Source organism: Sorghum bicolor, chromosome 5 (assembly GCF_000003195.3).
Source record: "Sorghum bicolor cultivar BTx623 chromosome 5, Sorghum_bicolor_NCBIv3, whole genome shotgun sequence".
Classification (NCBI taxonomy): Eukaryota; Viridiplantae; Streptophyta; class Magnoliopsida; order Poales; family Poaceae; genus Sorghum; species Sorghum bicolor.
Window position 1 is genome coordinate 1,311,262 of NC_012874.2, and position 24,380 is coordinate 1,335,641.

The 24,380-nt window shown below is 43.3% G+C and overlaps 6 protein-coding genes and 1 long non-coding RNA gene across 10 annotated transcripts; 3 read left to right on the plus strand and 4 right to left on the minus strand.

Moving 5' to 3' along the window:
- Positions 1,326-6,105, minus strand: LOC110435638. Of its 2 annotated transcripts, none has more exons than XM_021461405.1 (3): positions 5,626-6,105; positions 4,939-5,123; positions 1,326-4,846 (listed from the first exon to the last, which is right to left on the minus strand). In XM_021461405.1, exons 2-3 carry the CDS (start codon positions 5,054-5,056, stop codon positions 1,746-1,748), a joined length of 3,219 nt encoding a protein of 1,072 aa, XP_021317080.1. In that variant the 5' UTR covers positions 5,057-5,123; positions 5,626-6,105; the 3' UTR covers positions 1,326-1,745. The 2 variants fall into 2 exon arrangements, with proteins under 2 accessions (XP_021317080.1, XP_021317081.1); XM_021461406.1 differs by having other exon boundaries at positions 4,939-5,126.
- Positions 8,219-10,425, plus strand: LOC8083012 (methylesterase 17). Its single transcript, XM_021461223.1, has 4 exons — positions 8,219-9,047; positions 9,436-9,576; positions 9,690-9,824; positions 9,914-10,425. Exons 1-4 carry the CDS (start codon positions 8,802-8,804, stop codon positions 10,184-10,186), a joined length of 795 nt encoding a protein of 264 aa, XP_021316898.1. The 5' UTR covers positions 8,219-8,801; the 3' UTR covers positions 10,187-10,425.
- LOC110435566 lies at positions 9,024-10,196 on the minus strand. The gene is made up of 4 exons (XR_002453304.1): positions 9,891-10,196; positions 9,729-9,800; positions 9,392-9,628; positions 9,024-9,167 (listed from the first exon to the last, which is right to left on the minus strand). It is a non-coding gene; the product is annotated as an uncharacterized LOC110435566 (long non-coding RNA).
- Positions 10,319-12,816, plus strand: LOC8067621 (methylesterase 17). The gene is made up of 5 exons (XM_002448862.2): positions 10,319-10,324; positions 10,711-10,953; positions 11,377-11,517; positions 11,965-12,093; positions 12,405-12,816. Exons 1-5 carry the CDS (start codon positions 10,319-10,321, stop codon positions 12,666-12,668), a joined length of 783 nt encoding a protein of 260 aa, XP_002448907.2. The 3' UTR covers positions 12,669-12,816.
- LOC8067622 (mannan endo-1,4-beta-mannosidase 8) lies at positions 13,240-15,481 on the minus strand. Its single transcript, XM_002450110.2, has 5 exons — positions 15,051-15,481; positions 14,601-14,795; positions 14,302-14,424; positions 13,997-14,208; positions 13,240-13,871 (listed from the first exon to the last, which is right to left on the minus strand). The coding sequence occupies exons 1-5, from the start codon at positions 15,453-15,455 to the stop codon at positions 13,523-13,525; spliced, it is 1,284 nt and encodes a 427-aa protein (XP_002450155.2). The 5' UTR covers positions 15,456-15,481; the 3' UTR covers positions 13,240-13,522.
- Positions 15,447-20,592, plus strand: LOC110435565 (cysteine desulfurase 1, chloroplastic-like). Of its 3 annotated transcripts, XM_021461221.1 has the most exons (11): positions 15,447-15,842; positions 16,254-16,387; positions 16,765-16,924; positions 17,288-17,474; positions 17,742-17,887; positions 17,983-18,055; positions 18,190-18,253; positions 18,755-18,854; positions 18,949-19,107; positions 19,772-19,955; positions 20,332-20,592. In XM_021461221.1, exons 1-10 carry the CDS (start codon positions 15,462-15,464, stop codon positions 19,940-19,942), a joined length of 1,575 nt encoding a protein of 524 aa, XP_021316896.1. In that variant the 5' UTR covers positions 15,447-15,461; the 3' UTR covers positions 19,943-19,955; positions 20,332-20,592. The 3 variants fall into 3 exon arrangements, with proteins under 3 accessions (XP_021316896.1, XP_021316897.1, XP_021316895.1); XM_021461222.1 differs by lacking the exon at positions 19,772-19,955; XM_021461220.1 differs by lacking the exon at positions 20,332-20,592 and having other exon boundaries at positions 19,772-20,190.
- LOC8083013 (ethylene-responsive transcription factor ERF112) lies at positions 21,895-23,020 on the minus strand. The gene has a single exon (XM_002450111.2). The coding sequence runs from the start codon at positions 22,987-22,989 to the stop codon at positions 22,267-22,269; it is 723 nt and encodes a 240-aa protein (XP_002450156.1). The 5' UTR covers positions 22,990-23,020; the 3' UTR covers positions 21,895-22,266.

Here is a 24,380-nt window from a genome sequence, read left to right on the forward strand (position 1 = left end):
TGGGCTTGCGATGCACAGCAACGTCACTGCTGCAAAGGGCTACTGCTGCGGCTTGCTCACCTGCCAAGGCCCAGCTAGCAGTACTGCTACAAGGTACTGTAACTTATTCTAGTGTACATTATCAGCTGATTAGGCTGTAGACCCATTTGGGAACCCAAACCCAAAATGGGTCTCCAACACAATACCTATAGCCTCCAACAGAGTACTCATACAGAAAATCCATTTTAGGTATCAGGAGAGGCATAACCCAAATTTGGGTATTCTCTCTCCTCGAGACCCATTTGCAGAGAGTGTTTTCTTTTAGGTCTCGTTGCTGGAGAAGACTAAAAATAGGTATGGAACCTTTTACCTGTAGCGCTACTCAAAGGGATAAATAGGTCTTGTATTTTGGGTGATGATTGTTGGAGATAGTCTTAGCTGAAAAAGAAGCATCTCTCTCTCAAGTACAAATGCTTTGAGTGATCAAAGAGTCTGAAATTACCAGTGCGCAGCATCCAGGAACTCCTGTTATGTAAGAAACACACAAGACCATCACAACAGTGAACAGACCCTTGAACAACAGCCCCATGTTTTTCCCTCAAAAAAAAAACAGCCCCATGTTTTCTTCATCATTAGGCTAATAGTTATACTCCAATCATTCTGTTTCTCAGTAGGCACCAACCACACCACCGCCAGGCTCCTTTACATTGCCAGGCTTGCCTATTTGCATTGCAGGAGGCCCGATGCAAAAGACTGCATCCACTGGACTCTCTGGACAATGTGTACTAAATTAAACCAGTGGCCAGAGGGCCAACAAACTGGAAAGAAACCCCCTCATATTTTTCCCCCCATTTCTTTTCAGAAGAATACACATGGTGCACATGAACAAACCAGATCCTAGGAATATAAAAATGATTGCTATGCTCTCACATTATCATGCCCCCATGCAAAACAGTATAAGGAATCCAACAAAACACTTTGCTGAACAAGCTCATCACAAGGATGTCATTATTGCATCACCTACCTTTTTTTCATGGCATTGTGGGGTTATAGTATCACAACACCATCAGGGATGGCTGTATTAGCCTGTCCACAGCCAGCCTCTGCCTTTGACATTGCAATCAGATCCAGCAGCAGCCTTGTCTGCTGCGACTGCGATCATGAGACACATCGTGCATGTCTTTACAGACAAGCCACATGCACCTGCAAAATTTAGTGGTTGGTTGGGTAGTCCACCTCACCTACACACATGAGCCAGCACAAATAATGTGCAACCTGCCTTTGATCTGTTAGCATGCCACTGTCGGTCTTGGACATTTTTCTTGTGACAGAGAATAAAAAAAAACTAAAATGAAAATGAACTATGTTAGTGTCAATACAATGTCTACAGCTTCCATTTCTGGGTCTTAATTCAACATGCAGGAGTTGCGAAAGACCTGAACTTACCAGTATACTGACTATATGATCAATTTTGACCACAATTACCAACAGTGTGGTATTAATAATTGTCATTATACCAGATATGAACAAATTTACAACAAGAATAAGCAATATCTATACACCATAAAGAATATGACAAAACTAAATTGGTTCAAATATTCCACCTTCTCTGAGAAACTAATGAAACTATTTGATGGCAAGATGCCAACTTGTCTTCAGATCATAGGAAGGGCTTCTGCGGTACGGTTGGACCACACTCCAAAATTGTTTCTCCTTCCTAGTTGCTTGCAAAGGGAGCAGAAGGTTTCACACTTCAGAGTAAAACCTTATTTGTTCTTTCTTCTGGATACTCTGCTGGAAACTGGCACCATTGACTCGAAGCTCTCATATCCATCTTCAAACACCCTGCTGTGACGTAACAACTGGCTAGCTGAATCATACCCCATGAGTCGATGGAGTGCCGAGTCAGAAACCTTCTTGCCACTTTCTGTGGCAGCAAGGCTACTCGATCCAGCTTGAGTAGGCAAGCTTCTTGTGTACGATGCTCCATAATCTTCACTGATACTAACAGGACCCCCTGTGAGGCACTCAGCATAATAAGAAGCAATATCATCATTTTTAGCGACTATGCTATCGTCCAGGTTGCATGACTCTTGGGCCACATCCACACTACTCTTTGCATTTGCATTGTATACTGCAGGAAATGATAATGCCAGAACCTTGGAGCACTTGCCACATTGCATTTTGCCAACCTTTGCTTTTGATATGTAGATATCTGATGGCATTTGAACCAAATTGAAACAGCTATTGCAGATAGTGAATGGGGAAGCACCTGACAGAGGCCGCAAAATATGCTTTCTCACTACTCGTTTCTGCTCCTTGTAACTTGACCTAAGTGATTCATGGTCCAGAATTGTGCTTTCAGCGTATGAGGACTGGTAATATGAATTGAACTCCCATGGATCATAATTGTGTGGTAGGCGCGTTTGAGCATGTCCAAAATGGCAATGTGTGTATGTATGGGTTGGAGAGAAAGGATTTGGTGGTGGATACCTTGGCGGCCTTCCATGACCATAATAGGATTCTAGAGCACAGGAACTTGGAGCGGAATCACCATCAACACTTTGAAGATGGTGCTCAACATCATAGCTATTGGATTGTTGCTGGTACTCTAGGCCTCTCTTCTGGTAACTTCTCTCCGAGCCCTTCTGGCTTGAAAGCCTACTTAGCTGATCTCTTAGTTCATCCATCTTTTTGAGGCGCTCATGTCTAATGTTATTATTGAACTTGTTTGCTGTTCTGTGCACCAAATCGCCCCGACTGGGAGACCCACTTGAGAGAGAACTTGAGGTACCATCCATTTGTGACTCCATAAAGTTTTGAATTGAGTGGAAATCTTCAGAATCAAGTGACCGTCCATGACGAAGCTGGCTACCTCTAGATCTATAGGTCATTTGTTCTTTGTTCTTATTAAAGCTAGCTAACTTGGACTGGTTCCTCTTATTTGGCAAGCTTGAGAACCTAGCAACAGCTGCCCGGTTTTCTTGAATGCAGCTAGCTGTATTTCCATCTTCCACAAAATCCTCTTCCTTTTCTTCAGTGGCATCAGGTATTGGCTCATCTTGTTGAAAACTTTGTTCAGATTTGGTGTATCCAGCACTGAACGAAGTGATGACTCCATCATACAGATGTGCACTTTCGTCCTCCAGGGACTGCCGATCCTTACCATGCTCATTCTCATGAATCTTCTTTGCAATGTCCTCATCTGCAACAGCAACATTCACAATTTCATTTTTCAAAAGGCTCTCTTCATTTTCTCCAGCGCCATCAGCTGTCTCTTCATTTCCATGAACTCTCTCTGCAATGTCTTCATCTGCAAGTACAAGATTATCACTGACATGAACGGAATTAGTCATGTTGCTATCTTCCATAAAACCCTCTTCCACTTCCTGAGTCCCATCAGTTGTTAAATCTTCATGCTTATGAACTCTCTCTGCAATGTCTTCATCTGCAAGCATAGAATTATCATTGCCATGTACACAATTGGTCATGTTGTCATCCTCCATGCAGCCATCTTCCGTTTCCTGAGTGCCATCTGCTGTTAGCTCTTCGTTTACACAAACCCTCTCTGCAATGTCTTCATCTGCAGGCACAAGGAAAAGATTATCATTCCCATGCTCTTTCTCATGGGAATCTGCAGGCACAAGATTATCATTGGTTATCTTATCATCTTCCACTTCTCGATTGGCATCTGCTGTCAGGTCACTTGGTTGAAAACTTTGCTGAACTTCGATACTGCCATCATCGGCTGAAGAGGTGCTTCCTTCAAAAGGATATCCACTTTCTATGTTTGCAGGCTGGCAATCCTTACCATGCTCTTTCTCATGGATTCTATCTGCAATTTCGTCATTGGCAATCACAATATGCTCACTCCCATGAACAGAGTTGGCAGTATTGTTGTTCTCTTCAATATGCTCATTTCCTTGATTGCCATTACCTATTGCCCTGCTTTCCTGATGAGAAGTTTGTTCAGATTTGAGATGTCCACTGTCAAATGATGAGAGGCTTTCTTCACATGGATGTGCACTTTTAGCACCCAGGGCCTGTGGATCCTTGTCAAGCACATTTCCATGAACTGTGCCTGCACCCATCCCATGCTGCTCCAATGGCTCTTCTGCATCGCTGAAAGACATCTCTAGTTCTTCAATCAATCGACCATGTGGATCGTTTCGGGGGGCATCATTCGCTCTGAACCTGCGGCTACCCATTTGGTTACGCAGAGCATCACTAAGCCCGCTGCTTTCTGCTTCGTCCGAGAAGTATTCATCATCACTACTAAATGAAAGAGACCTCTCCAACTCTTCAATCAGAGCTTTGTGAGACTCAACATGCACGCCTTCATACGTGTGCGGCCTCTCCTCCCTGTGAGCAGCCTGACTTTTCTCATACAGTGTTGTGCTCAGTTCACTAGTGCCAATATCACCGATTTTGCCTCCATTGGCCTTTTCACCGGCATCAACGTTCTCGACTCGTTCAGTCAAATCTGAACTAGAACCAGCCCCAGTGTCTTCGTCATGTGTCTCTTTCTCTTTGGCCATAACCCCAGAGTTTCGGATATTCCCATCATCAGTTAAGGAGCAGGTGTTCTTCGGATGCTTGACATGTGTTACTACACCACTATCTGCTGCAGACACAGTTCTTTCGTCGGCTACGCCGTCACAGGAATCAATGTTGTTGGCAGTGGAGACCACGCTTCCATGAGGTGTGGCCTCATGAGGCCGATCAACAGAGGACACAGCTCTCTGTTCACCCGAGCAGATCGATCCGCTACTCTGGATAGAGGATCCCTTCAGGCTATACGGAGAGCCCGTGCTGCACTCCCCGGATTCTGATCCAGCTCGTGCTGCAGGGACAGGCCGATGTTTCGCTGGGTGACACAACAAGATATACCAATCAGATTGTTTGTTTGTTTTTTCTCCCATAAACATAGGAACGAAAGATGGACGGAACGATTCGTACCTCTGAGAACCGTGCTGCAGCCGCCACACTTGTAGACAGGAATGGAGGGGTACTCGACGAGGAGCTGGTGGCATTTGGGGCACCTGACAAACCGCAGGTTGTGAGCTTCCATGGCCATGGCTTCCCCGTGGTCTATCAGCTCCGGAGGCTAGATGCACGCCGTGGAGTCAAATGGCATCAATACCCTGCTGGTGCAGAGAAACAAAGCTACATCAGCGTGCCACTCTGTACCCACTCACCACCTCAGAGAGTCAGAATGCCATGACCCTGTTCACTATCCCCTCGCTTGTGTACTCGGGGAGGCAAACAGAATGGACACAAGAAAATATATATATCTTTCTCTCAAAAAAAAAGAAAAAATATATATCTAGTGTAGGAATAAATCCGGACCAAGACCAAGAACAGATTGAGCGATATTTTATTTTCTCTGGCACTGTCTGGAGTGATGGAGGACTGAGTTTATTATTAGTCTACGACAACTCAGTCTAGATTTCAGTTGGGGATGAATAAGATAAATAAAAATGCCGGCACTCCTAAATAAACCACCAATAATCGCACGCAGGCAGTCTAGCCATGGGTTGGAGCGGTAGCAGATCTAGGGACTAGGGTTGGATTGAAGGGAGTGGAGGAGCATCCAGAAGCGGCAAGAGTTGAGTTGAGTTGTGGTGGAGGAAAAAAAAAACGAACCTTTTGCTCTTGTTCGCCGCGGGCAAGAAGGCATGGTGATCCTGTTTGGTTGTTCCTGAAGATTGCTCCCCCTCTCCCTGATGCTGGAGTTGGGCCTGTAGCCTGTTCCCTCCTTCCCTCGATCCCCCGATCAATCTCTCGGACTGCAGGTCGAGGCTGCGGGTTTGGCTGGCCGGAGTTTGACTCGGGAGGAGGAGGAGGAGGAGGATTGAGGAATGGAGGAAGAAGAGCCCCCAGCTCAGCCCCGCCGCCACCGAGACAGGCAGACAGGGGGGAGGTCGGAGGGGAGGTGGGGGAATAGAGAAATGGGACGGCCGGACGGGGTGCAGCCGTGCGTGCACCAAGGAGAAGGAAGGGGAGGAGTGGTGGATGAGAATGAGACGAACGTGGCGGCGCAGCGCAAGGTCGGAGCTTTGCTGTGGTGTGCTGTGCGGCGGGCTCCGTCTCCCCCGTCCCCGTGTCCCTGTCTCTGACGACCCTGCCCTGGTTGCTTTGCTCCGTTTTGCAAGTTGCGTGTCAGCACGGGTGGTGTGAGCCTCATCAGCCGCCCGGCATGGCCTTTGCTGCTGCTGCTGCGGTCAATTTCTGTCCAAGTCAAAATCGAATAAAGAAAAGGAAACAAGATAAGTGATCTCCTCTTTCTCAAGGCATCTCGTAGGAGGTTGACTCGGTAATACGTAGTACTCACAGTCGTCTGTTGTTAGTTGCTGTTAATGGACTCTAGCTGTTTCTAAAAAATCACATGTCAAATCTACTGGACTGAAAAGCCACCAGCAGCAGTTGTTCCTAGAGTGACCGTGTGAGTGGATGCATCTGAGGCCTCAACGCAGCAAAAAAGTTTGACAAGATTACCATTCCCATGCTCCAAAAAAAAATAGTAGGCTTACTCTGATAGTTTTCAGTAACGTGCTCCTGAATCTATATGTCTTTTACCATCTAACACTAGAGAGATAGAACTGAAAAGTGGTTTAGAAAGAATCATCGGATCTTTCAATGTATGCATGAAGCATTAAATATAGATAAAAATTGTTCTTGTTTAGTTTCTAAAAAAAATTTCAAGGTTCTTCGTCACATCGAATTTTTGAACGCATGCATGAAGCATTAAATATAGATAAAAAAGATAACTAATTGCACAGTTTGTCTATAATTTATGAGACGGATCTTTTGAGCCTAGTTAGTCTACGATTGGACAGTAATTACTAAATACAAATGAAAAGTGTTACAATGTCAAAATCTAAAAAAAATTACCAACTAAACAAGGTTTGATGCTCAAAGTCAAGAATTTAAGACATGTTTGGTAGGATTCTTCTTCGACTCTAGCTTTCCGGCTCTTTTGGACTTAACAAACATTTTTAGGAGGAACTTATGAGGAGTCTTGTTAAACACCCTTTTACTCGGCACAATCAAATCATTCCTCCAAATAAATTCATTTTGAACAAGTTCTTCATGATTTCAATCCTACAAAAACAGATTCTTAGTGATTTAATGTCTTACATTCTCTACTGGCAAATGAATTAAAAAAACCAGGAAGACCAGCACGTAGGTACTATCAATGTACTATGATAGTACTTCATTATTTAATGTCTTCAACTTCAATAATTACCCAAACGCAACCAAACATGTACTGTAATTAGATTCCATCCAGGGCCTTGTTTAGTTTCCAAAAAATTTTGCAAAATTTTTCAGATTCCCCGTCACATCGAATCTTTAGCATGAAGTATTAAATATAGACAAAAATAAAAACTAATTGCACAGTTTGGTCGAAATTAACGAGACGAATCTTTTGAACCTAGTTAGTCTATGATTGGACAATATTTGTCAAATACAAACGAAAGAGCTACAGTGTCGATTTTGCAAAATATTTTGGAAGTAAACAAGGCCCAGATCGACGTGTTTGACTGCCTACCAACCAACCTAAAGACTGATCGATCAACAAACTCTCTATAGACTATTTTCCTCCTAGATGAAATAGAACTGTACTACTGAGTAGTGAGCACACATGAACTGGTTGTTGTGCCGACACATTTATTTTGGACTTGTTGCACAGCACACAGGCACAGCTTGTCACGTACCCCCCAAATTCTGTTCTTCGTGAGCGTGACGCCTGACCAATCTGCTCTAGCTTTGCTAGGCACTGATAATAGTCCAACAAAAGCCCATATTTCTGTCATGGGCTAGGCCCAACTAGGTAACATCAAAGGGCACCAAGAAGTGTTATCTTCCATACGTGCAGGCCCATTTCGCTTGGCTGAAACTGCTAAATGACAGGTAAATTTGACTGATTCTCTACTATAATTCACCCAATAAAATTATGTTTGGTTTACCCCAAAAAAACAACCCAGTGAGGACCTTAAACATTGTATACCCAGAAAAACACACACAAGATTTTATCTCCATCCAAATCAATGTCTCAAAACCAACCATAACCAAATCCAACGGCTGTCGAAGAAAGTTTGAAGCCTGCATCAAACTCTCGACCCGCTCCCGCACTCCATCCCCTCACGCGATCCCATGCCCGCAAAAATCACGGACAAGCCAAAATCACGGACAAAGGGCTATGTCTTTGTTTTTTTTTTCTTTTTGCACCCCGGCAACAAGTTCACAACAAATGTATAGTACAACTTTGTTCCAAATAAAACTAACAAAAGGAAAAAATCATATAAATGGTGGTGTTCTATTGCCAATTGGCAATGCCATTGGACAACGATTGACCATTTCAACTCAAGGGGTGTTTAGTTTCCCATAAAATGCAAAATACAAAATATCAACTATTTTGGAATGATGGAATAAAAAATGTCAATTTTTTTAAGGTTATGTTTCGTTCCATCCAAAATACAGAATTTATTGTCCTCATGAGAGCCTCTCGAAGCTCTTTTTGATTTTTTTTTTTTTTGGCCTCTTTGAGGCCAAAATCTAAAATGGAGAATAACCACCTTTTTACTAAAAATTTTGCATGACGTTTAGTTCTATTATGCAAAATGATAAACTAAAACCCAATTTTTTTGAAATAAAAGAGGAACTAAACACCCCCTCATTTGGATGCAAATGCCTGTCTCAAACGTAAGCAACATATTACAAATGGCCGTATATATGCATGCATATATATACACACAATAGTGCATACGCATATAGACACACGATCTTGGTCAAACTTTGCAAACAAAGCTGCAAGTAAGATGGAGGCCAGCGGCGAGGTTTACAAGGCCAACAAGGAGCACTTTGTCCTCGTGCACGGCGCCGGCCACGGCGCCTGGTGCTGGTTCAAGCTCGCGTGCCTGCTCCGGGGCTCCGGCCACCGCGTCTCCTGCATCGACCACGCCGGGACCGCCGGCAGCCTCGTCGACCCGGACGACGTCCGGTCGTTCGACAAGTACGACGCGCCGCTCATGGACTTCATGGCCGCCTTGCCGGATGGGCACAAGGTGAGTGACGCACCATCGCTCGTATCGTGTGTATGCAGATTTTAGAGCACCATCTCTGCCATCATCTAGCTGTGTTACTGGGGTTTCAGATATCATAGCATCATCTCCTCAGTCGTTACACTGTTTCATAATCACTTCAATGAATCAAGTTCATGTCATCAATAATTCGGTTCAGAATACTGATTGCTTCCCAAAAAGAAAAAGAAAAAAAAGGAGAGAACTCTGCGTATGGTAGAGTTAAGATAGAACAATTACAACATCCACACACAAAACTTCAGTTTAGACTCTGAGAAACTAAATTGATGTACCTTTGAAATAGCAACTTGTGTGCATATTTCTCTTACCGGTTGACATAGATGACTCCTCCAGTGTTACTGTTGTTTGGCAGGTAATTTTGGTAGGGCATAGCGCAGGAGGACTGAGCGTCACCCATGCGATGCATTTGTTCAGAGACAAGATCAAGCAAGCCATCTTCATAGCAGCAACCATGCTTCCGTTTGGGTACCAAACAGAGCAAGATATAAAAGATGTGATTCAAAACTTCCCCTATGCTTATTGCTTGGTTCAACTCTTATTTATATCTGGTAACAGAAAGTAAGTAGTATTGTAAGTATTCTCTGAAACTTGGACCGAAACCAACAGGGGGCACCTGATTTATCCGAGTTTGGTGATGTGTTCGACCTGAGATTCGGTCTGGGAGATGGCTGCCCTCCAACGAGTGTGGCGCTGAGAGAGGAGCACCAGCGCATAATCCTGTATCAGCAATGCTCCCATGAGGTTAGCGAACCATTTATTCATTCATTTATGGAAACAAGACAATTAGACAAGTCTCAGCGAACTCACCACCATGAACAACGTTTCTGCAGGACTCCACACTTGCATCCATTCTGCTGCGCCCATGGCCAGCCGCTCTGAGCACTGCAAGGTTCGGCCATGTCGATGACGGCGCCGAGAGTGCAGTGAATGCAGTGCCTCGGGTGTACATAAAGACAACCAATGACCACATGGTGAAGCAGGAGCAGCAGGAGGCCATGATCCGACGATGGCCGCCGAGAGAGGTGGTGGCGATGGACACTGACCACAGCCCTTTCTTCTCTGCGCCGGAGCGTCTCTTGGAGCTGATCCTCAAGTCATTGTAATCTGTAAATGCTGGTGTAGCGTTACTAGCGTACTCATAGCCCCATCCCCATCGGAGGCTCCACCTGTTCTGTTCTTTCAGGGGTGCTATATTTATGCAGTATGGCAATCAAGTTATTGTTTACTATCGATAAATGGCTGTCAGCCCACCACCATAAGACATATATTCTGAAATGCAAATTTGATGAATGTGTGCATGTACCGTGGTGAAAGCGAGTCATGATAAGTGCATGTAAGACCGCAAGGAGAAAAAAAACATGATGTCAGAAGGCTAAATATATCCCTATCAGCCACACAAAAGAGAAAAAAAAGGAGAAAAACTAGCTGGTCCACACGCTATATCCTGATCATCTACCATATTAGGCAACTCTGCATGCCAGAAACGTAGACACCTGCTGTCATGAGACTCTCTATTTAGAATGGAAATCACTGGACGCCTTGTCGGTTTGACATTTAATTTGGACTGGCCATGAAAATGCAGCTCCCCTGCTGCATGTCCATCAAATAGTTAAACATAGATTGGTAGGCAGAGGCCAGACTGATAGGAATGGCAGCAAAGGAGCACTTTGTGCTTGTTCATGGTGAAGGGCATGGAGCCTGGTGTTGGTTCAAGCTCCGCTGGCTCCTTGAGGGCGCTGGCTACCGTGTTACATGCATTGACCTTGCCGGAGGTGGCGTCGATCCTACTGATCCCAACACAATCCGGTCGTTCAAGCAGTATGACAAGCCGCTCATAGATCTCATTTCAACCTTGCCAGAGGGGGAGAAGGTACGTGCATTATTCTTCCTTTTTGCCAACACATTGAATATAAGTAATGATATGTTGCCACAATTTGTAATATCAGTACTGCGGATTGCAGTGTAAATGGCCATAGGCAAAATGTTTTATGCTATTTTGAATAGAAGGTGTATCATATTGCACAAAAGTAAGAGGAACCTATTTTAATTGAATCATAAGCTGTGCTTAATATGATCCTTGACACTGTATCTACGATAATGGATAACATGCACCTGAGGATATACCTTACAACAGTGCTGTACAAACAAAAATTAGAAAATTATGTGACTCCAGCAAACATACTTCTTGACTCCAGCAAACATACTTCTTGAGTATTCATGCTAGCTAAGGAGCTATTTAAGAACAATGTTGAAAATTGGTGTGCCATGCTAACTCATTTCAGTCCAATTCCAGGTTATTCTAGTCGGACATGGTGCTGGAGGGCTGAGTGTGATCCATGCAATGCATGAATTCGTTGACAGGATCAGTCAATCATTTTTTGTGGCAGCTACAATGCTACCATTTGGATTTCAAGCTGATGAAGATAAGAAAGATGTAATGTTTTTAAGAATCTATTTGCTCTATTAGTAAAGCATAGACCTCCTAGCAAATGACAAAAATATAAGCCATACACTACACATCAAACAAACATATATATATATACATATAGTGCAAACATTTAGGTTTTTATTATAAAAAGAGAAATGTAATAGCTCATATGAGCACAGACCCACCTAATTGCAGTAGCTACTAAACTGTATTTGATCAAAAGTAGGGTAATATGGTGGGAATGTCAACCACGCACCGAGTTCTTTAAAAACTGACTTATTCTCAGCATAGTCATATGCATAGAGACACAAAATAGAAAGTTCAGGAAATTTGAGAAGAACTCTGAAACAATTATATAAACTTAGCTTAGCTCGTGATGAATTTACTGTGATTAATATTCTGTTATAATATAGTGTATGATTATTACATCCTTTTCATATTAACATGTAACAGGGATTACCAACTTTGCCTGAGAACGAGATTGAGTTGACACTTGGTGCAGGAGCAGATGATCCTCCAACAACCATTGCCTTGAGGCTAGAATTCCAGCGTGATCGACTATCACAACAAAGCCCTGAAGAGGTATTATATATTTATTGTATGAAATGTGCCTTGGGAGAAACATTGAAGCAAGAATAGAAAACATAATCTCACCACCAATTGTAAACATATATGTGGGAATGTGCTCACCAAAGCCACCCTCTTTACTGAACTACTGATTATGTAACAAAAATCTAAACATTGTATTAGCATAATTCATCGTAAAAGGATATTTATTTATTATTTCCCTTTCCTATTTCTTGAGTATTCATTTCCTGAACTAAACATCTGCTGCAATGAAAGGTGAATAATGATGCAGAGTTTACTTACATCCTTATTTTTATCTGGTATAGGAATCAGTACTTGCTTCAATGCTGATGCGTCCGTGGCCTGCAACAGCTATCAGTACAGCAAGCTTCGAAGGAGATGATGAGAGATTGAACCGAATCAAACGAATTTTCATAAAGACGGAGCGTGACCACATGCTGGATCCTCAACAGCAAGATTCCATGATCAAGAAGTGGCCACCTAGTGAGGTTTTGGTCATAGATACAGATCACAGTCCCTTCTTCTCTGCACCAGAACAGCTGTTTAATTTAATAGTCAAATCTCTATGATGCACAAATGCAGAAAGCTACAGACTGGGGTTGCCCAAATTCTTGTAACACTACCCACAAACAATAATCACCACAAGATTTTGGACCTCAGATTTGTCAAACATGCTCCTCAGTGAATCTTCAAGGCATATCTGCAAAAATGGTTTAATGCTGCAAGACTGCAATAAAACATCGCTCAGCGCGAACACTTACCTTCAGTGTTTTTGAACAATTCACTCAAGTCAGAGCCTTTATAATTTTTATTCCATAAATTCTTAGATGTCATACAGAAAAATACGTAAAATATAGATGCTACTTTGGAAGCACTTTTAACTGCACCGGCGATTGATAACAATATATAGTTTTGGCCAGTCTTTGTTAATCTAACTGAGACCTTTAAAGAGTTATTATTTTTCTCTTTTGAGTAATCAACAGTTCTTGTTTTCATAAAGTATAAAGTAAGCAAACTTCTGACATCCCTAAAGTTCTCAGATGATGAAAACATTTGAACAATAGATTTTCACTTCAATATGTTTCGTAATAGATAATCACCTCATGACACATAAAGGCTCAAACAACAATACGGGACGTGACAAAGAAATCACTTGATTTGTATAAGAGTATTGTTGGAATGCAATTCGGTAAGTGCATGACGCAGAGAATTTCATTCCAAAGTTCAATATCTACCCTCTCAATTACATGAAGACATTATTTTTTAGATGCAGAGACCAGAACATATTATTGTGCCATACTCACACGTGCCTTACAATTTACACACTAAACATTCAACTTTCTGGGACATGCTTTTTGGCTTGCAAAAACTTAAAAGCATGGATTGTGTCATATACTCTTATAAGTAGGGAGGCAACACATTTTCAAGATTCCAGACTCCTTGAGTGATCTGTAAGTAATTTTAATGTGGATGGCGATTTTGCAAAAAAGACTGCATAACCATCATCCATGTGCTCAGTGCTTTCAGGGAAAAGCTGCCAAACAAGGCAGCCTCCTCCAATCACTCCACTCTTCCAAGACCTCAAAAAAGTGCTGTAGACTGTCTCCATGAAAGCTTCACGAAACTTATGGCCAAATTTTCCACACTTAAGTGATACCCCAAACTCCCCGATCAGAATTGGCATCCCAAGCAAGTTGGCTGCATCATCAATGTGCTGTTGCATCCAGGTTTTCACAAACTGGAGGTGACTGTCCTCTTCAGAGTGAGGCAACCTGACAAAAGGATCTCACTCAGTCATGATAATCAACTCAATCTCATGAAGTGCCTAGATGAAGCATTTATAGCTGGTCAGCTACAAAACTCGCAGTGGAAAGAACATGTGTACATGAGGACTAACCAATTGTCAGAATAAATATGAATAGAAGCCAGATCAATTCCCAGTGCACGATGGTTCCTGATAAAATCTGTCCCAATAGTTCCAGAATAAGCATCTGGGTTCACGTGCAGAAGTTCTGGTGTCGACGGACCATAATAACCTTCAACGCCGATCTCTAAAAGGTGCACAGGGTCTATAGACTTCACATAAGACGCCATCTCTTCTATCCATGCCTACAAGAAACTCCAAGTGTTAAAACACCTGTAAGTACAGAAAAAAAAAATAAAAGGAGATGGAACTGTAAAAATAGAAAGCAAAGTAAGAACCTGCAATGTGTCACCTGATGGATCTGAATGGCAGTGTGGTTCATTAATCAGCTCCCAGGCAAGAATCGTAGGGTCATCCATGTAGGCGACATTTGTGATTGTATTTTTTCTTGTCAAAACAGCCTAAGATATGAAAGAACGATGCATGTAATTGTGATGGCAACACATGACAGAAGGGCTACCAAACAAAAAAAAAGTGCCGTAAAAAACAGCTGTTGTTAATTAATAATTAAGATCATGAAGTATGAATATACCAAAACTCACTTCTCCGTTTTGAGCCGGGCAAGCAGAACGTTTACCTTAACAAAAGCTTTGTAGTAGCTCTTGATTGTGGCATCAGAGAAGAAGGCGTCGTCAGAAGTAAGATGCAGGCCAGCCTCTTTTCCCCACCTTACATACTGTGCCTTACCTCCGTAATCTTTCCAGTTATTACATAGTGACAGTATCAGCCTCACCTTATGGTTTCTTGCCTCGCTGATCACGAAATCTAATGCCTGTGAAAAAACAAATGGAATTATAAGCTTAGTTGTCACTTAATTAATTAACTAGTGATACCGTCTAGTACTACTGCACAGCCGCACAGGTATGAGTCTCTGTTTGAGAGATACAGGGAATGTAGTACAAACGCTGGACGATGGCAATAATAAGAGATAATAAATGATGAGAATTGAGAAGACGCGACGACATGTACCAATCATTTCATCAAACAAGCGCCGCGCATGCTACAGGAATAGCGACATCGCGCGCACCTGAAAGACCTCCTCGTCGTAGGAGAAGGGCTTGAGCTGCAGCGCGCGGTACCCGCCGTCGTTGAAGGCCCAGGTGCGACACACATTGAGCCCCGCGCCGGCGGCATCCGCGAGGGCGGCGGTGACTGCGGGGCGCGTGGCGGGGTCGCCCGCGAAGTACATGAGCCAGTAGGTGTTGAAGCCGTGGACGACGAAGGGCCGCCCCGACGCCCACAGGTGCGGGCCCCGGCGCTCCACCGCCGCCCACTCGCCCTCGTTTGCGCCGCCCGGCGGCATGGCGAGTGGGATGCAGCAGGAGGCCGCGAGGAGGACGCAGTGGAGGAGCGACACGCGTGGCGTCGCTTGGAGCGGCGGCGCCGCCAGGCGAGGACACGTCGGGCTGCTCCACTCCCACGCCGATTCCATGGGTCAATGACGGGTGGGTCCGGTCAGGCAGGGCGGGTCAACGCCCGCCACAACGGCGGCAGCGGCATCTCGAGGCTTGCTCTTTGTTTGGAGGCTGACACGTGGGGCCCACAGCACAGCCACAGCGGCAGAAAGAAGCCCCAAGCCCCCAACCGAACAAAAACGCTATCGTTCTCGTCGGGAGCCGCGACGGCGCGCATGGCGGCGACGGCGGCGGCGCTTCGGTGCTGCTTTCCCGGCTCCTCCGGTGTCGGCAGTGGCTTCGTGAAAGCCAAATCGTCCAGGCGAGGCTGGTGCGCAGCGGCCGTGGCGGCGCCGTCGCGGGAGGCGGAGCCGGTTTCGTCACTGGGGCACCGTACCCGCGTCGACTTCCCCATCCTTCACCAGGTCTATCGTCCTGCCTACTCCAGTTTTTTCTGCTGCTTTGCTCGGGTTACAGTTCAGTCAATCTTACGCCCTTGAGCTCATTTGAGTTCCTGGCCACTCAAGCTCTGTGTGTAGCAGCTGCACATCGGTTCTGAACTTCTGATTGTTCAGAAGTTAGTAACTTTCCAGGTGAAAATACAGCCATGTTTACATTCTTAGAGTAACTCCAGCAGATGGATTTAGTAGCTTGTGAGTTGCTACTACTATCATAAGGTTTTTCTTTTCCTTTTCGAGAATCAGTGCCATACCACGAGACATGATTCACAAGCACAAAGTAGTCTTACTATCTGTTGGATACTAGTAGCTTCTAATAGCTTCCAACATTTTAGTTAGGAGAGACTGATTTCATTTTTTTACTGTTGGGACTTGCAGGAATTCGATGGTGCTAAATTAGTTTACTTCGACAACGGTGCAACATCACAGAAACCTTATAGTGTGATGAGAACACTAGATGAGTACTACCGATCGTACAATTCGAATGTTCATCGTGGTATTCATGCACTCAGGTAGCATATACAATTGTATGTTATTTCTCCATGAAGTGTGTCTAAACTATAAATCCATGTTAATGCCAACTTGGAATGCACATTTACTGAGCAGGACTTGCTCTTTTTTTTCACTTCATTCTGTTAAGGCTTTGTTGTTGTTGTTGATTTTGGTAAGCTCTTCTATGTGCATTTCTAAATGTTGATTCTATAGTATTTAATGATCAACTGACACACTTATCCACATAAAGATAGATCAGTCGGTTCATGGTGTCCTTTGGCCATTGTGCATGATTTCCTTCATTTGTTTGAGTTTTGGGTGTTTACAATGCTACCAATATATGTGTACACAGTACACATGTTGGAAGTTAACTGACATGCTGGTTCCTTGGCACCAGCGCGAAGGCTACTCAAGCATATGAGGATGCAAGAAGAAAGGTTGCAAATTTTGTCAACGCAGCTGATAGCAGAGAGATTATTTTCACTCGAAATGCTACTGAAGCTATCAATCTGGTAGCCTATTCATGGGGACTATCTAACTTGAAAGAAGGAGATGAGGTGAGGCTTCTATCTCGTTCCTGCTGATTATGGGTTATCTAGTTTACTGTACCTGCTGTTTATGATCCTAACTTCCTATTTTAATTCATGCAACTGTAAAAGTTGTGCAAAAATCATAATTGTACAACAACAACAATAGTAGTAGTAGTAGTAGTAAATAAATAAATAAAATTTAAAAGTCCCACTCATTCCTTTGTAGTATGTTTGTTAGTAAATTGCCCATCTAATGACTGCTAGCGAACAATGCTGGTTTGCCGATCACAGATTTTACCAAGTAGCATGATCTAGAACGTGTTCTTGGAAAACATGCAATATTTTGTATATTCTTGATAAGAACCTTTTTCCACCTATTTTCTTGGCCAGATTGTCCTTACAGTTGCGGAGCATCATAGTGCTATTGTTCCATGGCAATTTGTTTCCCAGAAGACTGGTGCCACCTTGAAGTATGTTGGATTGACTAAAGAAAATGCCCCAGACATTGAGCAGTTAAAAAGGCTTCTGTCGAACAAGACAAAGATAGTTGTTGTTCATCATGTCGCAAATGTTCTAGGTAAGCTAATGCCTTATTTAAAAGGTTCTTAAAGGTCATAATAATTATACTGTAACTTATGGTCTTTGTGGAAAGCTATTAATATATTGGTATTAATGACATAATTGTTAATCAAATAGCTGCGATGGAACTTTATATGAAAATTTGTAGTTTCTTTCATACGCAATGAGGCTGAAAGTAAATATGCAACTGATGTTATTCCAATCAATTATCTTAGAACTACAATTTCTGAGCCGCATTCAACTACATTCCTTCATGGTTTTCCAGGTTCCATGCTTCCTATTGAGGAGATTGTAACATGGTCAAACAGAGTTGGAGCTAAAGTCCTTGTAGATGCTTGCCAAAGTGTTCCCCACATGCCAGTTGATGTTCAGAAACTTGGCGCAGACTTTCTTGTCGCATCCTCTCATAAGGTTTTTTATCATAAACTCTCTGTTATAAATTAATTTCTAGTCATGTTGGAATACACAACGATTGACCTTCACAAATTATGGGCTAAACTTCTCAGATGTGTGGCCCTACAGGCGTCGGATTTTTGCATGGTAAATTTGAGATTTTGTCATCTATGGAGCCTTTCTTAGGTAAGATACTGCAAGGTGAAATGAACTTGTTCACTCTCTGGCAGAGGATAAAATCAGTAGCTAAATCTACAGCATTGGGTAAGCCTCAGTTTCCTGTTTGCATTTTACTTAGGCTTGTACTGATTTTGCTGCAGGTGGTGGCGAAATGATTGCAGATGTATTCCAAGACAAATCCACATACGCTGAGCCTCCCTCTAGGTGAGGAACTCCTTGCTTTGATCTTTCAAGATCTGTCATTGGGTGCTATCATATGTTTTGTAGAAAGTCGTCACAGTGTATGGAGTATCTTAAGTGATAGAAAAGTTACTAGACAGCAGGGCACACCTTTTAGAAGTTAATAATCAAACATTGATTCTGCTTTTGTCTGCAGCTAATTTTCTGATGTGGAATTTGACTATTTCCATCTTGATATGACACACCTTGAATACCCATGGTTAACCTGTACCAGAATTATTAACAGGCCACACATCACTCTTATTAGGAAAAACTGTATCCAGGACACTAATAGAATTGGATCTGTCAGTAGGGCACTGTTAAATTTCCTTTTCTGTATGACCCTGTCCCAGACAAAAGAGTGTGCTACAGACAATATCACAGAAATGCATAGACAAATTTCCCTATGGTAATGTTCTTCATTTATGTCTTCCCTTGTTTTCTTATAATGCCCTTGATTCATGTCTTTCTATATGTTTTGGAAAGATTTGAGGCTGGAACTCCTGCAATTGGAGAAGCTATAGGATTGGGAGCGGCCATTGATTATTTATCATGCATTGGCATGGAGCAGATCCATGAATATGAGGTCAATATAAAGATCTATCTTGGTCCTATTGTGCTCCATAGAAAGAGCTATTCCTGTGATAGCATTCTCACTCGTGTTAATTTTTGCTGTCCAGAAAGAGTTGGGGACATATCTGTATGAAAGCCTTCTTTCTGTTCCAAATGTCCAGATATATGGTCCAGCACCTTCCCAAACTGTTCACCGTGCTCCGCTGTGTTCTTTCAATATTGAGAATGTTCATCCTACAGATATTGCAGAAATTCTTGATCTGCAGGTATGCTCTAGTTGTGTACTTTTCTCATTCTTACTCTGAGCTTCATTATTCAGGCTGCATAACAGGACTTCTCTGATAACTTTGTAACTCCACTCCGTTCTTGATGCATATTACTGATCTTTCTATGGTCTGCTCTTGCTCTTCAGCATTGCCTAGCTTTTAAATGCGATTCGGGAGTAGATCAAATTTTAGACATTCTAAATCAATCACAAGGAGAAATTGCAACTTTCAGCATCCAGCGGTGGCTTTAATATGTACTTATAATTTATTTTCTTTAGTGACACAGCTGATGATGTGATGGTAGTTGGTTCTAAATTAGCATCATCTATGCAATGATCTGCGTATCAGATGATAAATTGGTGGCCTTCCCACCACCTATGTAGTTTTGCCGTGCCTTAATTCTATAATATGTGATTCAACTATTAGAGCTTAAAATTTTAAATACTTTTTTTGAAATCTGTTGCAACGAGCGAGCAACGACCTATCATACCATGTTTGTCTCTGATTTCGTGTTGTCTAGTTGAGTCGCCCTGAAATAACTGTTACCAAAACTAAAGGATTCAAGTAAATTACTTACTAGTGTGATGCTTCTGCTTACTACCATGAAACAATTCATCATCAGCACTGGTAATCCAGTATTGATTTTCTGACCCTTTTGTTTCAGCACGGTGTAGCAATTCGGTCAGGGCATCATTGTGCACAGATTTTGCATAGGACCCTTGGTATCACTGCAAGTGCTCGTGCAAGTCTTCACTTCTACAATACAAAAGATGAAGTGGATACCTTCATCGATGCGCTTAAAGCCACTATTGATTTCCTCACGTCTAAATACTAGTGTGGTTCGATTAGTAAGTTGTCCGTTTTTGTCAGTTTGGTCACTCTCTCATTTGAGCTGCTGTACAGAGAAAAAGTATACATATATTCGGTACAAAGAAAACATACAGTGGACATCTTCTCAAACTGTACTGTACTTCCTTATTTGGCGGTTCTTGTTAAATTCAACGAGGTTCAGGATGCATAGAGTAGAAACGACCATTTTTAACCAGCATATGAGAAATCCTAGGTCAATGTTATGCAGTAAAATGCTGTGTTATATTTGTGTCCTGCACTTGACTCGCCAGCTTGCCATAAACTATATCAAGCTAGTGAGCACTCTTTCTGTCATGCGGTGATGAAATGCGTGGTAACTACTAACTAGTGATGCATCTATGCATATACTTGCAGGCCTATAAGTGATCTTATTTTTCTGATCGGGACCAAAGTAGCTTGAGCTGAGGGCAAGAAAAGACAATTAGATGTGCATGATGTGCAGGGCATGCACCATGGGGTTCCAATTCAAAGCACCTTCTTGCTGCATTCAACTTTTTGAGGTTTTTTGTTTCAAAAAAAAAACTTTTTGAGGTTTTCGGCCTTTGCTCAGGCTTGTCAAACTTGGCTCCGGCAATGACTGCTGTGTAAAAGATATATATAAAAATGGGCAGTGAAGTTCGTTTGCTTCCAGTTTTTTGATGTGCTGTCGAGACCGATCCCCATGCGGCCGAATTTGAGGGTGCAGAGCACATAGATTGGTTGACAGTCGTTTGCTATTGATGGAGGTTTTGTTCGATTAGAGCATCTCCAACAACTTGATATTTCAACATGTTATCCTACCAAATTTGCTAAAAGCATAAAAATCCTCCTCCAACAACTCCTTATCTCAACTTGCTAAATTTCCCAAGTTGCTATCCAGAGGTCTCTACTGCCGAGATTTGTTAAGTTGCTATCCCAAGTTGCTATCCCGAGCGCAACTTGTTGGAGACACATATTCTTTTACCAAGTGAGCGGATCCCATCTGTCATCATCTATTTTTATCAAGTGAGAATAGCAACTTATTGGAGACACATTCTTTTTTCTTTTGCTAAACAAATTAACAACTTGTTATAACTCAAGATTTGACAAGTGAATTTTACCAAGTTGTTGGAGATGCTCTTAGCTTTTTGGTGTTGCAATTCGGAGTCCATACAGGCAACTGAGTCCACTGTCTGTAGACAACAGACAGACCTTAGTGCTCTGGTGCCGCATCTCCCTTTTGCTTGGGTTTCATGCTTGCAATGAATCATTATGTGTCGCTTTTCACGTGACTGGACTGGGTTTGAGCATATTATGAGGGCACTCCAATGCAAGACTCTATCACAGAGTCCAAGACAATTAATTATATATTATTTATGGTATTTTGCTGATGTGGCAGCATATTTATTGAAGAAAGAGGTAGAAAAAATAAGACTCCAAGTCTTATTTAGACTCCAAGTCCACATTGTTCGAGGTAATAAATAACTTTAAACTCCATGATAGAGTCTGCATTTTGAGTGCCCTGAATGAATTCATCCCCAACGCTAAACATGCAATTGTAGCAGGATTCTGGGGAGGCAGGATTGGGCAATTTGGGTTGGGTGTCTTTATGTTCTGACCTGCAGGCTGCAGCTGATGTACATTTGGCTGCGCTTCAGCGTGTCAAAACTCACTAACAGCATACTGTACTACAGGCAGATGATGCGACAATGAACTGTCGACTCAATGATCTATCAGAGTACTAATCTGACTCTGTCATTGGTGATGTGTACAACTAGCTTGAGGTTATTGCTACCTCGGTGAACAATTGAACATAGCTAATTATTATACCAAAACAAGCTGACATCTTAAATTGACACGCTTGTATTCGCGATCCCTGTACTCTGTTGTGAGATCCAGCCTCCAGTTTAAACCGATCACTGAAGATGAAAGAACTGACCAGTGTTGGACACCGACGAGTGATAAAAAGGCATTTCGCTGAATTACTGAATTTATTTACATCCATCTTTTTGCAATGCAAAGGCAAATGATCAGATGACAGGTCAGTCATCATACAAAGACTGCGGCACTGCACTGAACACTCAAAGTTTACCATTTGAGATACTAATAAATATATAATGACTGCATTTCTGCATGATTTCTCACAGCAAGAAACAATGCGCTCACAAAACAACTCGTCAGATGATCAAAACTGAATTGCTCACTCACTCACAAAAACAAGAACAGGATTTTGATCACTGGATTTCATTTCGATTGTCGACTATAAACAGATAAACAGAAATTTCTCACCAGCGTCCCGTTTTCAGAGGGCAAAATTGGTGTGTCACGGCGTCAGAAAGGCAGGTCGAAGAGGTGGTCGAGGTCACCCAGATCGCCGAACTCCTCCTCCTCCCACTGGCCCCGCTTCGTCGCCGCGGGAGGCAGGCCGAAGTCCAAGAGCTCCAGCGGTCCGCCTTCCCCGAACCACGGCGGCGTCGGAGGCACCCCGGTGACCTCGTCGTCGCCGCCAGTCCCGGCGTCGACCACCGTCGAGGCCGAGGAGGTCTCAGCCTCAGGGGCCGGGGACGGGTTGGAACGAGGCGCGGCAAGGGCAGGCGCCGGCGCCGGCGCGACGGCGGCGGGGGAGGAGGGGAAGTTGGTGACGGCGCGGCGGCCGCGGATACGGAGCGCGGCGGCGTCGTAGACGGCGGCGGCCTCCTCGGCGGTGTCGAAGGTCCCTAGCCAGCGGCGCTTCCCCGCGAGCCCCGGGTCGCGGATCTCCGCCGCGTACTTGCCCCACGGCCGCCGCCGCACGCCGCGGAACGGCCGGTCTCCGGTCCGGGAAAGGCGGTTCCTTTGCGGGGCAGGGGCGGGGGAGGAAGGGAGCGGCTGGCCGATCTGGTGGAGGAGGCGGTGGCGCTGGCGGTGGCATTCGTCGGAGGAGTCGGAATCGGTGGCCTCGGAATCGGCGAAGCGGACGCGGACCATGCGGCCCCCCGCGGCGTGGCGCGGGCGGAGGTGCTGGTGCTGGCGCGTGTCGTCCATGGCGAGATCGCGCGGGTGGAGAGGATCCATGGGTTTTGGGAGGGTTTTAGTTTAGGCCTTTAGGGAGGGGAGACGACGGGGAAAGGAGGAATCCGTTTGCCAGGGGCATTTCTGGTAGTCCGTCCGCCCATCCCACCGATGCGTCGTGGAACAAGACCTGTTACACTGACATGTGGGTCCCGTTGGAAATCGGGCCCCTTGTGTCAGGCACTTGGAGCGGTGGGAACCCGAGAGGAACAGCAGAGCGACCCTGGATTAGCATCTTCAAAGATCCGGCTTTCCCATCTCTAATTTTTTTTTTACCAAAATAAGAAAAAATCTTTTGGCATCTTCAATAACCCTGGATAGCATTTTTTTTTTACTAGTGTCAGTCAAGCTAGCTAGTATTTGCATGGATAGGTATATATGTTGACAGTTTTACATGTGTGGTATTACAAAAGTTTGTAATCGTTCACAAGCTACTAAAAAGTTCGAGCAATCACATGTGCCACTCGTGTGAACTTCTTTGCCCTCTATACCATTTTGTCTATCTTCCGTCGAGTTTTTACCGTTTGCTAGCTCTAACAAGTGAATCTGGCTAATAAAAATGGCCAAAATACCCCCTCTATCCCAGTACCTCTACACGTCTGGGCCGTTTGCTGTGCTCCTCGTGTCGTGGCTCCGCGGCGCCCTGCCTCAGTGCCGCGACGCCACCACTCTTCGTTGTGCTCAGGCACGAAGCCAGCGGTGGGGCTAGGAGGCTCCAGCCCCCCTACCGCTGCTGGCCTAGTGAAATTTCTAATGTTTTTCTTCTAATTTTAGACATAAATTTATAAAGTACGGTGGGCTGAGAACTTTATTTTTTAGATATATTTTGTAAATTTTATTATTGGTCTATATTTTTAATCTAAGACTACTTAAAACTAATATATTTTTTTATTACGAGGGATAATAGTAGAGCTAAGTTGATGTAGAATTTTTGTTCAGCCCCCCCCTAAATTTTTTTCTGGCTTCATCCCTGGTTGTGCTCCAACTTTTTAATGGCTTGTGGACAATTGCAAATTTTTATAATGGCACACATGTAAAACTCCCATATATCCAAACTATCCAGCATTCTTATCTGATGTAAACTATTTTATACGTTCATAATTTTATGATAATTATTATGTAAATAATGATTGCTTAATTGACATATTTATTTATTAGATATTTATTTGATAATGATATTATTTGTATGACCTATCCTTGTTAATGTTATATACTCACATACTTCTACTTGTGTAAGAGCATCTTCAATAGTTCTAAAAAATCAGTTGGTAAATTAATGAGTTTTCGAAAGTCAGAAGTATATTTGTTGAGCATCTTCAACAATTTCTAAAATCTTTCTTAAAATATAGAAGACAAAATTTTGCATAAGGGATCCTAGACTATTTTCAAATCAC